The 14,023-nt window shown below is 41.1% G+C and overlaps 1 protein-coding gene across 1 annotated transcript; it reads right to left on the bottom strand.

Annotated features, from left to right (window-relative positions):
* Window positions 1-608: 608 nt before the first annotated feature.
* LOC145877202 (uncharacterized) lies at window positions 609-12,721 on the bottom strand. The gene is made up of 2 exons (XM_082972493.1): window positions 12,697-12,721; window positions 609-2,278 (listed from the first exon to the last, which is right to left on the bottom strand). The coding sequence occupies exons 1-2, from the start codon at window positions 12,719-12,721 to the stop codon at window positions 1,371-1,373; spliced, it is 933 nt and encodes a 310-aa protein (XP_082828619.1). The 3' UTR covers window positions 609-1,370.
* Window positions 12,722-14,023: the final 1,302 nt, after the last annotated feature.

The raw sequence follows: 14,023 nt of genomic DNA, 5'->3' as shown, positions 1-14,023 counted from the left end.
TATAATCAACTAAAATGATTCCCTTCTACAATATAAACATGGTGTCTACTGGCTTTCAACAATTAAAAACAAGAAAAAAAATGTCTAAATAATATACAGTATCTTTTCTCCTTCATCTTTCGTTCTATACAATCCTTCCTTAGCTTCTAGAACTCTCGTCCTCTTGGAACGAGCCCAAACAAAACTCATCTCCAATAGGACACAGACATGTCTGATTTCAAGAGGAAACTCCTGCAATATCCGTAGTAACTTTCCACCTCACTGCAGAGCTTCTCTCTTTTCAGGGTTCACTAGATAGGCATGTTGTTGGATCGGGGCCCAGTCCCCAATGTCATGCTCTGGTACATTTGGTTTGGCACATCTGAGAATGAACCCTGATATTCTAAAAACAGGGCAACAATGTCAATATAATTGTACCAAAAAAATTGTCAGTTGGTTGCATAAATAAATATCATTACTAAATGTTACATGAAATGTAAATATGAAATAGCCCCAATGTCAAAACACAGTTTTAACGTGTCCAAATCAATAACCAATACGCAGAAACGGTTTGGGATATATTGAAAACCTAAACATAAAATGTGCTATTTACACAAACATCTGCCACAATAATCATATTACTTGTATTTTTTTAAACAAGCACCTTATAAACTGTACAAGCACCAAAAACACTTGTTTTAACGAGTAGCAATAAATCACTGATATCGATTAGGGGGGAAATCAGGTTGTACATGCTGTTGAAACTAACACAACTAAAAAACACATGGAAATGGGAGATATATTTTACCTCACTGGTTAGAGGACAACCTGCAGAAGACAGTCAGCTACATTTTGGAGTGATGCATTTAAATGTCGGGGTCACGGAACAAAGGAACACAACACTGATTTTTCATAACTCATCGATATCATGTTGAGATCAATTGCGTGAGAGGAGGGAGATGAGGTTGCACGTCCTGTTAAAACTAACAGCTCAAAAACCACACGGAATCTGGGAATAATGTGTACATCCCTGGTTAGAGGACAATTTATAGAAAACAGCTATCTACATTTTGAAGTGTTGCATTGTGATTCAAGTGGGTCACCAACATGGTAAGTGTAACACAGCTCTTTTTTTGTTAGTCACTTTTTGTTAAATCTCATAAATAGTACTCTTCCATTTCAGAGCCTGGATTTTCCCCCTGAGGCTAATATCCATATCATGTTGAAATCAATAGAACAGGGGACAAACGTTTAGGGTTCTACATTGTGACATAATTAAAATACTCCTACTACAATGTTAAAACATTCTACATTGTGACATTAATTCATTGATATCATGAAACAACTCCTTCATGTATTTTCTGATGTTTGATCAGAGATCTTTAATCAGATTATCTCTGGTCACAGCTATAAGGTTTCTCTCCTGTGTGTGTTCTCTTGTGTACTGTCAGACCGCTAGATGAAACAAAACTCTTCCCACAATGATTACAGCTATAAGGTTTCTCTCCTGTGTGTATTCTCTGGTGTTGAGTCAGATGGCCAGATCTACCAAAACTCTTCCCACATTGATCACAGCTATAGGATTTCTCTCCTGTGTGTATTCTCTGGTGCACTGTCAGATTGCTAGATTGACCAAAACTCTTCCCACATTGATCACAGCTATAAGGTTTCTCTCCTGTGTGTCTTCTCTGGTGTAATATCAGACCCCCAGACTCAGTAAAACTCTTCCCACACTGATCACAGCTATATGGTTTCTCTCCTGTGTGTGTTCTCTGGTGTGATGTCAGATTGCTAGATTTACCAAAACTCTTCCCACATTGATCACAGCTATAGGGTTTCTCTCCTGTGTGTGTTCTCTGGTGCACTGTCAGATTGCTAGATTGACCAAAACTCTTCCCACATTGATCACAGCTATAAGGTTTCTCTCCTGTGTGTCTTCTCTGGTGTTTAGTCAGACCCCCAGACTCAGTAAAACTCTTCCCACACTGATCACAGCTATATGGTTTCTCTCCTGTGTGTGTTCTCTGGTGTGATGTCAGATTGCTAGATTTACCAAAACTCTTCCCACATTGATCACAGCTATAGGGTTTCTCTCCTGTGTGTGTTCTCTGATGAATTTTAATGCCTGATGAGGAGGTGAATCTCTTCCCACAGTCAGAGCAGCAGTGAGTTCTCTTCCCTGTGGGTCTCTGCAGGTGTTTCTTGAGGAGTTCTGATCTGGAGAGACTCTTCTCTGCCTCTTCAGCATCATGAGGTTGTTGAGGCTCCCCAGAGGATCCACGATAGTCCCATATCTCCCCTGTGTGAACAACAAAGTCAGACAGATGGTTAAAGGCCCACAACAGCGGAAATCCACTGTAAAAGGTGATGCCAACAGCGTAGCCATGATGTTGGACAACAATTGACGTCTGTAATGAATGTTAAAATTATTTGATATTTGCCTTAAAATGAGCAAGAATAGTCATATTTTGTCTTGTTTTCACATTCGTAGTAACATCGATGATTGTAGGCTAGAAATAAGTTATTCATGTTGTTGAACCTCTAAGCAGTGTGCCAGACAAGTTTTGGTCTCCAATATAGGCCCCTTTCTGTGTTTGCTAAAATTGCGGCACGAGGGTAATTTGATTGCAGAAACTCCTCCCTGCTAATGAGGAAACCGATAGTTACGGATGTACGATATCTGCCTGGAGCAAAAATGGTGAGCAAAGATTTTAGTTTTTCACAATGTATTCTGAATGTGAATGGGGGAAACTCAGGGGAGTAACATCCATTTCCAGGTTGATGATGAGTTCATTTCACACTACCTTGGATTATAATTGTAAGGATATTTTTGAATGTCCTGTTTAATAAAATGTTTGCTAAAGCATTAAGAATTATGTGTAATTATTGAAGAACTGCGTTAATGACAGTATCCATTTGGGTGTTGTCAATAAAGTTAAGATTTTATTTATTTATTTAACCAGGTAGGCCAGTTGAGAACAAGTTCTCATTTACAACTGCGACCTGGCCAAGATAAAGCATAGCAGTGCGACACAAACAACACAGAGTTACAAGTGGGATAAACAAACGTACAGTCAATAACACGACAGAAAAATCTATATACAGTGTGTGCAAATGGATTAAGGAGGTAAGGCAATAAATAGGCCATAGTAGCAGAGTAATTACAATTTAGCAAATTAACCTCTATGGGCTAGGCGGGACGAATTCGTCCCACCTACGTAACAGCCACTTGAAGCCTGTGGCGCGATTTTCAAAACCTTAAAAATCCTATTACTTCAATTTCTCAAACAAATGACTATTTTACAGCTATTTAAAGACAAGACTCTCGTTAATCTAACCACACTGTCCGATTTCAAAAAGGCTTTACAACGAAAGCAAAACATTAGATTATGTCAGCAGAGTACCAAGCCAGAAATAATCAGACACCCATTTTTCAAGCTAGCATATAATGTCACAAAAACCCAGAAGACAGCTAAATGCAGTACTAACCTTTGATGATCTTCATCAGATGACAACCCTAGGACATTATGTTATACAATACATGCATGTTTTGTTCAATCAAGTTCATATTTATATCAAAAACCAGCTTTTTACATTAGCATGTGACGTTCAGAACTAGCATACCCCCCGCAAACTTCCGGAGGAATTCGCTAATATTTTACTAAATTACTCACGATAAACGTTCACAAAAAGCATAACAATTATTTTCAGAATTATAGATACAGACCTCCTCTATGCACTCGATATGTCCGATTTTAAAATAGCTTTTTGGTGAAAGCACATTTTGCAATACTCTAAGTACATAGCCCAGGCATCACGGGCTAGCTATTTAGACACCCGGCAAGTTTAGCACTCACCATAATCATATTTACTATTATAAAAGTTTGATTACATTTTGTTGTCTTCGTCAGAATGCACACCCAGGACTGCTACTTCAATAACAAATGTTGGTTTGGTCCAAAATAATCCATCGTTATATCCGAATAGCGGCGTTTTGTTCGTGCGTCCCAGACACTATCTGAAATGGTAAATCAGGGTCGCGCGCATGGCGCAATTCGTGACAAAAAAAATCTAAATATTCCATTACCGTACTTCGAAGCATGTCAACCGCTGTTTAAAATCCATTTTTATGCAATTTTTCTCGTAAAAAAGCGATAATATTCCGACCGGGAATGTCCATTTAGCTAAACTGAGGAAAGTAAACAAAGCTTTCGGTCGACGCGGGCACGCGCCTGAGTCTCACAGTACTGTAACCAGCCACTACCCAAACGCGCTACTTTGTTTCAGCCAGAGCCTGCAAAGCCACGATTCAGCTTTTTGCCGCCTTCTGAGACCCTATGGCAGCCGTAGGAAGTGTCACGGGACAGCTAAGATCCTCACTCTTCAATAAACAGAGACAAGAAGAACGACACCTTGTCAGACAGGCCACTTCCTGCCTGAAACCTTGTCAGGTTTTTGCCTGCCAAATGAGTTCTGTTATATTCACAGACACCATTCAAACAGTTTTAGAAACTTTAGGGTGTTTTCTATCCATATGTAATAAGTATATGCATATTCTAGTTACTGGGTAGGAGTGGTAACCAGATTAAATCGGGTACGTTTTTTATCCAGCCGTGTCAATACTGCCCCCTATCCTAAACAGGTTAACACTGGAGTGATAGATGTGCAGATGATGTGCAAGTAGAGTTACTGGGGTGCAAAAGAGCAAAAAAAGTATATAAAAACATGGGGATGAGGTAGGCAGTTGGATGGGCTATTTACAGATGGGCTGTGTACAGCTGCAGCAATCGGTAAGCTGCTCAGATAGCTGATGCTTAAAGGTAGTGAGGGAGATATAAGTCTTTAAAGTCAGCGATTGTTGCAATTCCTTCCATTTTTTTACATTTTAGTCATTTAGAAGACGCTCTTATCCAGAGCGACTTACAGTAGTGAATGCATACATTTTTTTCCTGTTCCAGTGATTGGCAGCAGAGGACTGGAAGGAAAGTCGGCCAAAGGAGGTGTTGGCTTTGGGGATGACCAGTGAGATATACCTCCTGGAGCGCATGCTATGGGTGGGTGTTGCTATGGTGACCAGTGAGCTGAGTTAAGGCGGCCTAGCAAAGACTTGTAGATGACCTGGAGCCAGTGGGTTTTGCGACGAATATGTAGCGAGGGCCAGTCGACGAGAGCATACTGTTCGCAGTGGTGGGTGCTATATGGGGATTGGTGACAAAACGGATGGCACTGTGATAGACTGCATCCAGTTTGCTGAGTAGAGTGTTGGAGGCTATTTTGAAAATGACATCGCCGAAGTCAAGGATTTATAAGATAGTCAGTTTTACGAGGGTATGTTTGGCAGTGTGAGTGAAGGAGGCTTTGTTTGCGAAATAGGAAGCCAATTCTAGATTTAATTTTGGATTGGAGATGCTTAATATTTTAATATGAGTCTGGAAGGAGAGTTTACCAGACACTTAGAATATGTGGACAACAACAAATACCTAAGTCAGAATCGTCCAGAGTAGTGATGCTAGTCAGGCGGCGGGTGCAGAGAAGATTGGTTGAAGAGCATGCATTTAATTTTACTAGCAATTAAGAGCAGTTGGTGGCCACAGAAGGAGTTTGGTATTGCATTGAATGGCATTGAAGCTCATTTGGAGGTTTGTTAATCTGTTATGGATAGGGGGCAGTATTTTCACGGCCGGATAAAAATGTTACCCGATTTAATCTGGTTATCACTCCTGCCCAGAAACTAGAATATGCATATAATTGTTAGCTTTGGATAGAAAACTACCTAAAGTTTCTAAAACTGTTTGAATGGTGTCTGAGAGTATAACAGAACTCATATGGCAGGCCAAAACCTGAGAAGATTCTATACAGGAAGTGCCCTCTGACCATTTCTTGGCCTTCTATAGCCTCTTTATCGAAAACAGAGGATCTCTGCTGTAACGTGACATTTTCTGAGGCTCCCATAGGCTCTCAGAAGGCGCCAGAATGTTGAATGATGACTCTGTAGTCCCTGGGCTAAAAACAGTAGCGCATTTGGATAGTGGTCGATCTGAGAACAATGACACGGGTGCGCGCATGCACGTGAAGACACCATTTCTTCTGTCAGTCTTTGAACGAAAACAATGTCTCCCGGTCGGAATATTATCGCTATTTTACGAGAAAAATCGCATAAAAATTGATTTTAAACAGTGTTTGACATGCTTCGAAGTGCAGTAATGGAATATTTTGAAATCTTTTGTCACGATACGCGCCAGCGCATCACCCTTCGGATAGTGTCTTGAACTCAAGAACAAAACGCCGCTATTTGGATATAACTATGGATTATTTGGAACCAAAACAACATTGGGTGTAAAGTACAAGTCCTGGGAGTGCATTCTGACAAAGAACAGCAAAGGTAATCCAATTTTTCTTATAGTAAATCTCAGTTTGGTGAGTGCCAAAATTGGTAGGTGTCAAAATAGCTAGCCTGTGATGGCCGGGCTATCTACTCAGAATATTGCAAAATGTGCTTTCACCGAAAAGCGGACACCGCGATTGCATAAAGGAGTTCTGTATCTATAAATCTTAAAATAATTGTTATGTTTTTTGTGAACGTTTATCGTGAGTAATTTAGTAAATTCACCGGTAGTTTTCGGTGGGTATGCTAGTTCTGAAAGTCACATGCTAATGTAAAAAGCTGGTTTTTGATATAAATATGAACTTGATTGAACAAAACATGCATGTATTGTATAACATAATGTCCTAGGAGTGTCATCTGATGAAGATCATCAAAGGTTAGTGCTGCATTTAGCTGTGGTTTTGGTTTTTGTGACATTATATGCTAGCTTGAAAAATGGGTGTCTGATTATTTCTGGCTGGGTACTCTCCTGACAATCTAATGTTTTGCTTTCGCTGTAAAGCCTTTTTGAAATCGGACAATGTGGTTAGATTAACGAGTCTTGTCTTTAACCTCTCTAGGCTAGGCGGTACGAATTCGTCCCACCTACGTAACAGCCACTGCTATCCTGTGGCGCGATTTTCAAAACCTTAAAAATCCTATTACTTCAATTTCTCAAACATATTACTATTTTACAGCCATTTAAAGATAAGACTCTCGTTAATCTAACCACACTGTCCGATTTCAAAAAGGCTTTACAACGAAAGCAAAACATTAGATTATGTCAGCAGAGTACCAAGCCAGAAATAATCAGACACCCATTTTTCAAGCCAGCATATAATGTCACCAAAACCCAGAAGACAGCTAAATGCAGCACTCACCTTTGATGATCTTCATCAGATGACAACCCTAGGACATTATGTTATACAATACATGCATGTTTTGTTCAATCAAGTTCATATTTATATCAAAAAACAACTTTTTACATTAGCATGTGACGTTCAGAACTAGCATACCCCCCGCAAACTTCCGGGGAATTCGCTAACATTTTACTAAATTACTCACGATAAACGTTCACAAAAAGCATAACAATTATTTTAAGAATTATAGATACAGACCTCCTCTATGCACTCGATATGTCCGATTTTAAAATAGCTTTTTGGTGAAAGCACATTTTGCTATATTCTAAGTACATAGCCCAGGCATCACGGGCTCGCTATTTAGACACCCGGCAAGTTTAGCACTCACCATAATCATATTTACTATTATAAAAGTTTCATTACCTTTTGTTGTCTTCGTCAGAATACACACCCAGGACTGCTACTTCAATAACAAATGTTGGTTTGGTCCAAAATAATCCATCGTTATATCCGAATAGCGGCGTTTTGTTCGTGCGTTCCAGACACTATCCGAAATAGTAAAGAAGTGTCACGCGCATGGCGCAATTCGTGACAATAAAATTCTAAGTATTCCATTACCGTACTTCGAAGCATGTCAACCGCTGTTTAAAATCAATTTTTACGACATTTTTCTCGTAGAAAAGCGATAATATTCCGACAGGGAATCTCCTTTTCGGCAAACAGAGGAAAAAATCCCAAAGGCGGGGGCGGTCGGGGTCACGCGCATAAGCCAGTGTCTCTTGATCGGCCACTTGAGAAAGGCGATAATGTGTTTCAGCCTGGGGCTGGAATGACGACATTCTGTTTTTTCCCGGGCTCTGAGCGCCTATGGACGACGTGGGAAGTGTCACGTTAGAGCAGAGATCCTTAGTAAATGATAGAGATGGAAAAGAAGTTCAACAAATGGTCAGACAGGCCACTTCCTGTAAAGGAATCTCTCAGGTTTTGACCTGCCATTTGAGTTCTGTTATACTCACAGACACCATTCAAACAGTTTTAGAAAATGTAGGGTGTTTTCTATCCATATGTAATAAGTATATGCATATTCTAGTTACTGGGTAGGAGTGGTAACCAGATTAAATCGGGTATGTTTTTTATCCAGCCGTGTCAATGCTGCCCCCTAGCCCTAACAGGTTAAAATGGTGTAAAATAATCATATGTTTGAGAAATTTAAGTTATAGCATTTTTGAGGTATTTGTATTTCACGACACGCGATTCCACTGGCTGTTGACCTCGCCTAGACAGGTTAACCTCTCTCGGGTATGTGGGACGAATCGTCCCACCTAGTCAACAGCCAGTGGAATCGAGTGGCGCGAAATACGAAAAACCTTAAAAATGCTATTACTTCAATTTCTCAAACATATGACTTTATGTGATTCATATGATGTATGTCGTGACAAAAAAAATTCAAAATATTCCATTACGCTGTTTAAAATCAATTTTTATGCTATTTTTCTCGTAAAATAGCGATAATATTCCAACCGGGCGTAGTTGTTTTCGGTCAAAGGCTGAAAGAAAAACATGGCCACTTCTCGGGGCCGCGCATCTCCTGTCTCTGAGCCACCAGCCTGACCCCTCACAAACAGCACTCCTGTACCTAGCCCAGAGATAGCAGAGATCTCATTCCACTTTCTGGCACCTTCAGAGAGCCTATGGGAGCCTTAGAAATTGTCACGTTACAGCAGAGATCCTGTATTTTCGACAGAGATGCTACAGAAGCACAAGAAATGGTCAGAGAGGGCACTTCCTGTATGAAATCTTCTCATGTTTTGGCCTGCCATATGAGTTCTGTTATACTCACAGACACCATTCAAACAGTTTTATAAACTTTAGAGTGTTTGCTATCCAAATCTACTAATTATATGCATATTCTCGTTTCTGGAAAAGAGCAGTAACCAGTTTAAATCGGGTACGTTTTTTTATCCGGCCGTGAAAATACTGCCCCCTACCCTAGAGAGGTTAACACAGTGTCCAAAGAAGGGCCAGATGTATACAGAATGGTGTCGTCTGAGTAGAGGTGGATCAAGGAATCACCCGCAGCAAGAGCAACATCGTTGGTATATACAGAGAAAAGAGCCGGTCCGAGAATTGAACCCTGTGGTACCCCCACAGAGACTGCCAGAGGTCCGGACAACAGGCCCTCCGATTTGACACATTGAATTCTATCTAAGAAGTAGTTGGTGAACCAGGCGAGTCAGTCATTTGAGAAACCAAGACTGTTGAGTCTGCCGATAAGAATACAGTGATTGACAGAGTCGAAAGCCTTGGCCAGGTCGAAGAAGAGGGCTGTACAGTACTGTCTTTTATCGATGGCGGTTATGATATCGTTTAGTACCTTGAGTGTGGCTGAGGTGCACCCGTGTCCAGCTCGGAAACCGGATTGCACAGCGGAGAAGGTACGGTGAGATTCGAAATGGTCAGTGATCTGTTTGTTAACTTGGATGTTGATGACTTTAGAAAGGCAGGGCATGATGGATATAGGTCTGTAACAGTTTGGGTCTAGAGTGTCACCCCCTTTGAAGAGGGGGATGACCGCGGAAGTGTTCCAATCTTTAGGAATCTCGGACGATACGAAAGTGAGGTTGAACAGACTAGTAATAGGGGTTGCCACAATGGCGGCGGATAATTTTATAAAGAGAGGGTCCAGATTGTCTAGCCCAGCTGATTTGTAGGGGTCCAGGTTGTCTAGTCCAGCTGATTTGTAGGGGTCCAGGTTGTCTAGCCCAGCTGATTTTTACGGGTCCAGGTTTTGCAGCTCTTTCAGAACATCAGCTATCTGAATTTGGGTGAAGGAGAAGATGGGGAGGCTTGGGGAAGTAGCTGAGGGGGGTGGGGAGCTGTTGGCCGGGGTTGGGGTAGCCAGGAGGAAAGCATGGCCAGCCGTAGAGAAATGCTAATTGAAATTCTCAATTATTGTGGAGTTATCGGTAGTGAGTGTTTCCTAGCCTCAGTGCAGTGGGCAGCTGGGAGGAGGTGCTCTTATTCTCCATGGACCTTACAGTGTCCCAAAACTTTTTGGAGTTAGAGCGACAGGATAAAAATTTCTGTTTGAAAAAGCTAGCCTTTGCTTTCCTAACTGACTGTGTGAATTGGTTCCTGACTTCCCTGAAAAGTTGCATATCGCGGGCAGTATTCAATGCTAGTGCAGTACGCCACAGGATGTTTTTGTGCTGGTCGAGGGCAGTCAGGTATGGAGTGAACCAAGGGCTATATCTGTTCTTAGTTCTACATTTTTTGAAAGGGGCATGCTTATTTAAAGCATCAGACAAGTTCAGTACATATAGTTGATTTTATTAAAACACATGGAGCGATTGGTAGAAAGAACAGATGACTCTTGGTTGACCAAGATGTATTTTAGGTGAGGACAGCACTAGAACATGATTTTGGGGCTCCCGAGTGGCACAGCGGTCTAAGACACTGCATCTCAGTGCTAGAGGCGTCACTACAGGCTGTATCACAACCGGCCGTGATTGGGAGTCCCATAGGGTGGGGCACAATTGGCCCAGCGTCGTCCGGGGTAGGCCATCATTGGAAATAAGAATTTGTTCTTAACTGACTTGCCTAGTTAAATAAAGGTTACATTTAAATAAATAAGTGTTTTTTGACAAACCGTTTTTTACAAACCCGTCAAGGCTCCAAATTTGAGAAGGGTTTAAAACAAAGGTTTCAAACCAATACATGAATGTTATTGAATCTAGGTATGTTTCGCCTTTAATGTAATGACATGAAAAAAATTGGCTGAATATTATACAATGACTTATCAACAGCTGTAATAATTTGACCTGCACAGGAAATCTACACTGGTAATTCTATAATATACTATATAGCCTAGAAACCTGGTTAAACTATCATTATGACATCATGGATGAATTCTAGAATATACTATATAGCCTAGAAACCTGGTTAAACTATCATTATGACATCATGGATGAATTCTAGAATATACTATATAGCCTAGAAACCTGGTTAAACTATCATTATGACATCATGGATGAATTCTAGAATATACTATATAGCCTAGAAACCTGGTTAAACTATCATTATGACATCATGGATGAATTCTAGAATATACTATATATCCTAGAAACATGGTTAAACTATCATTATGACATCATGGATGAATTCTAGAATATACTATATATCCTAGAAACCTGGTTAAACTATCATTATGACATCATGGATGAATTCTAGAATATACTATATAGCCTAGAAACCTGGTTAAACTATCATTATGACATAATGGATGAATTCTAGAATATACTATATAGCCTAGAAACCTGCTTAAACTATCATTATGACATCATGGATGGCCAGTCTTTGTATTCATAGTGTAGTGAATTCAGGGGATAGCCTGAAGGTTGCTACAATAGCTTTCTCTATGAATTTGAGAGTGATTACATTTCTCCATCCCTCAGCTGTTTACCAAACCACGTCTCTGAGCAGCCATTTTGTTGCTGTTTAAAAAACCCACACATCAATCAACCAAATCTGCAGTTCAAACACTGTTTTGGTAATAAGATGATGGGGCTGGAGAAATGTAACTACTTTCAAACTCATAGACTGACCTATGGATGCAAGGACTGGCAATCCATGATATCAACATCATAGTTTTAACCATGTTGAGGCTATACAGTGTTGATTTACATTATTTCTAGACGTTGGCGTAAAAAAAGCTTATTTGTGGTTATGATGGGGAACAACAGTTGAACTAAGCTCATGAGACATGTGTTATATTCTTCAAGAATCAATGGCTATAAATAACTAATATAAAAGTCACAATATGGATGTAGCTATTGCATATTTCCACTTTAACACCACACATCAGTTCAACAACTGCAGAGTTTGTACCTCTGTATTTAAGACAGTACTTACTAGTGTTAATCAGGGAACGGTTTCTCAAACCCATCTTATGGCTAAGTTCACCGTTAGAACCATTGGACGCCTTAAGTTGCGTTTGGGAAACCGGGCCCAGATGTCCAGTTTCCTCCTCTATCGATGTAACAGTCATCTCCCCCTCTTCCTCTTTCACTCCATAAACTGCATCCTCCTCTTCTTTTACTGTAACATCCTCCTCCTCTTTCACTCTGAACGCGTATTTTTCTTCTTTCACAGTAACGGCCTCACCCTCTACTTCTTGTTTTACTGTGATATTCTCTTCTTTAGCAGGAGGAGAGTAACTCAGTGACCGCATGGTCGGGGATGTTAGTTAGCTAGGCTAATGCTAACTTAACCAGCCTGCTAGCTGAATAATAACAACAACACCGTAAATATGAAATTAAATCGGATAACTAACTAGACGACAGAAGTGGGTTTTAAACACAGTGGCTAATATACACTAACGTGTCTAAAGAGCTTTATTGGTTCGGCTATTTTGTCTAGCAAGCTACCGTGGTGTCTGACTAACTGTTGCTGCTGTTGTAAGAAGCGTTCCGTCCACTACATTATACGTCACACCAACAGCATCGCCTGAAATTCCCATACCGCCATCTGCTGACTGGAGTGGGTAACGCAGTTGAGTAAAAAGTTAAAGGGTAGGAATAAGGAACATCGCTGGTCCTAAAATATTCATTAGCCCCCCCCCCCTAAATAAATCAATATCAGTCAATATATTGTTTCTGTGATTTTTTTTTCCCGTCAACCGTTCCATCGCATCTTAAACTTCTTACCAGGCCGCACTAGGACCGGGGGAGGCTGCTGCTGCACTAGTGACTGTTAGACTTTCTTCAGCAATACTAGGAGAGAGGGGTACCCCTACACAGAACTGAACTGGATCAAAGATGGAGGACAGAAATACTAGGAGAGAGGGGTACCCCTACACAGAACTGAACTGGATCAAAAAAGGTGGACAGAAATACTAGGAGAGAGGGGTACCCCTACACAGAACTGAACTGGATCTAAGATGGCGGACAGAAATACTAGGAGAGAGGGATACCCCTACACAGAACTGAACTGGATCAAAGATGGCGGACAGAAATACTAGGAGAGAGGGGTACCCCTACACAGAACTGAACTGGATCAAAGATGGCGGACAGAAATACTAGGAGAGAGGGGTACCCCTACACAGAACTGAACTGGATCAAAGATGGCGGACAGAAATACTAAGAGAGAGGGGTACCCCTACACAGAACTGAACTGGATCAAAGATGGTGGACAGAAATACTAGGAGAGAGGGGTACCCCTACACAGAACTGAACTGGATCAAAGATGGAGGACAGAAATACTAGGAGAGAGGGGTACCCCTACACAGAACTGAACTGGATCAAAGATGGCGGACAGAAATACTAGGAGAGAGGGGTACCCCTACACAGAACTGAACTGGATCAAAGATGGTGGACAGAAATACTAGGAGAGAGGGGTACCCCTACACAGAACTGAACTGGATCAAAGATGGCGGACAGAAATACTAGGAGAGAGGGGTACCCCTACACAGAACTGAACTGGATCAAAGATGGAGGACAGAAATACTAGGAGAGAGGGGTACCCCTACACAGAACTGAACTGGATCAAAGATGGAGGACAGAAATACTAGGAGAGAGGGGTACCCCTACACAGAACTGAACTGGATCAAAGATGGAGGACAGAAATACTAGGAGAGAGGGGTACCCCTACACAGAACTGAACTGGATCAAAGATGGAGGACAGAAATACTAGGAGAGAGGGGTACCCCTACACAGAACTGAACTGGATCAAAGATGGAGGACAGAAATACTAGGAGAGAGGGGTACCCCTACACAGAACTGAACTGGATCAAAGATGGCGGACAGAAATACTAGGATGGAAG

The sequence above is a fragment of the Salmo salar genome, unplaced genomic scaffold (genome assembly GCF_965601325.2).
Source record: "Salmo salar unplaced genomic scaffold, fSalSal1 ptg000712l, whole genome shotgun sequence".
Taxonomy (NCBI): domain Eukaryota; kingdom Metazoa; phylum Chordata; class Actinopteri; order Salmoniformes; family Salmonidae; genus Salmo; species Salmo salar.
Note: the sequence above shows the minus strand (reverse complement) of the source record. Positions and strands in the feature narration are given on the sequence as shown.

Coding starts and splice junctions, on each gene's coding strand:
- LOC145877202 (XM_082972493.1), bottom strand. CDS start 12,721: ATGGGAATTTCAGGCGATGCTGTTG. Junction 2,279..12,696: donor AATTTCAGGCGATGCTGTTG/GTGTGACGTATA, acceptor TTGTTCACACAG/GGGAGATATGGGACTATCGT.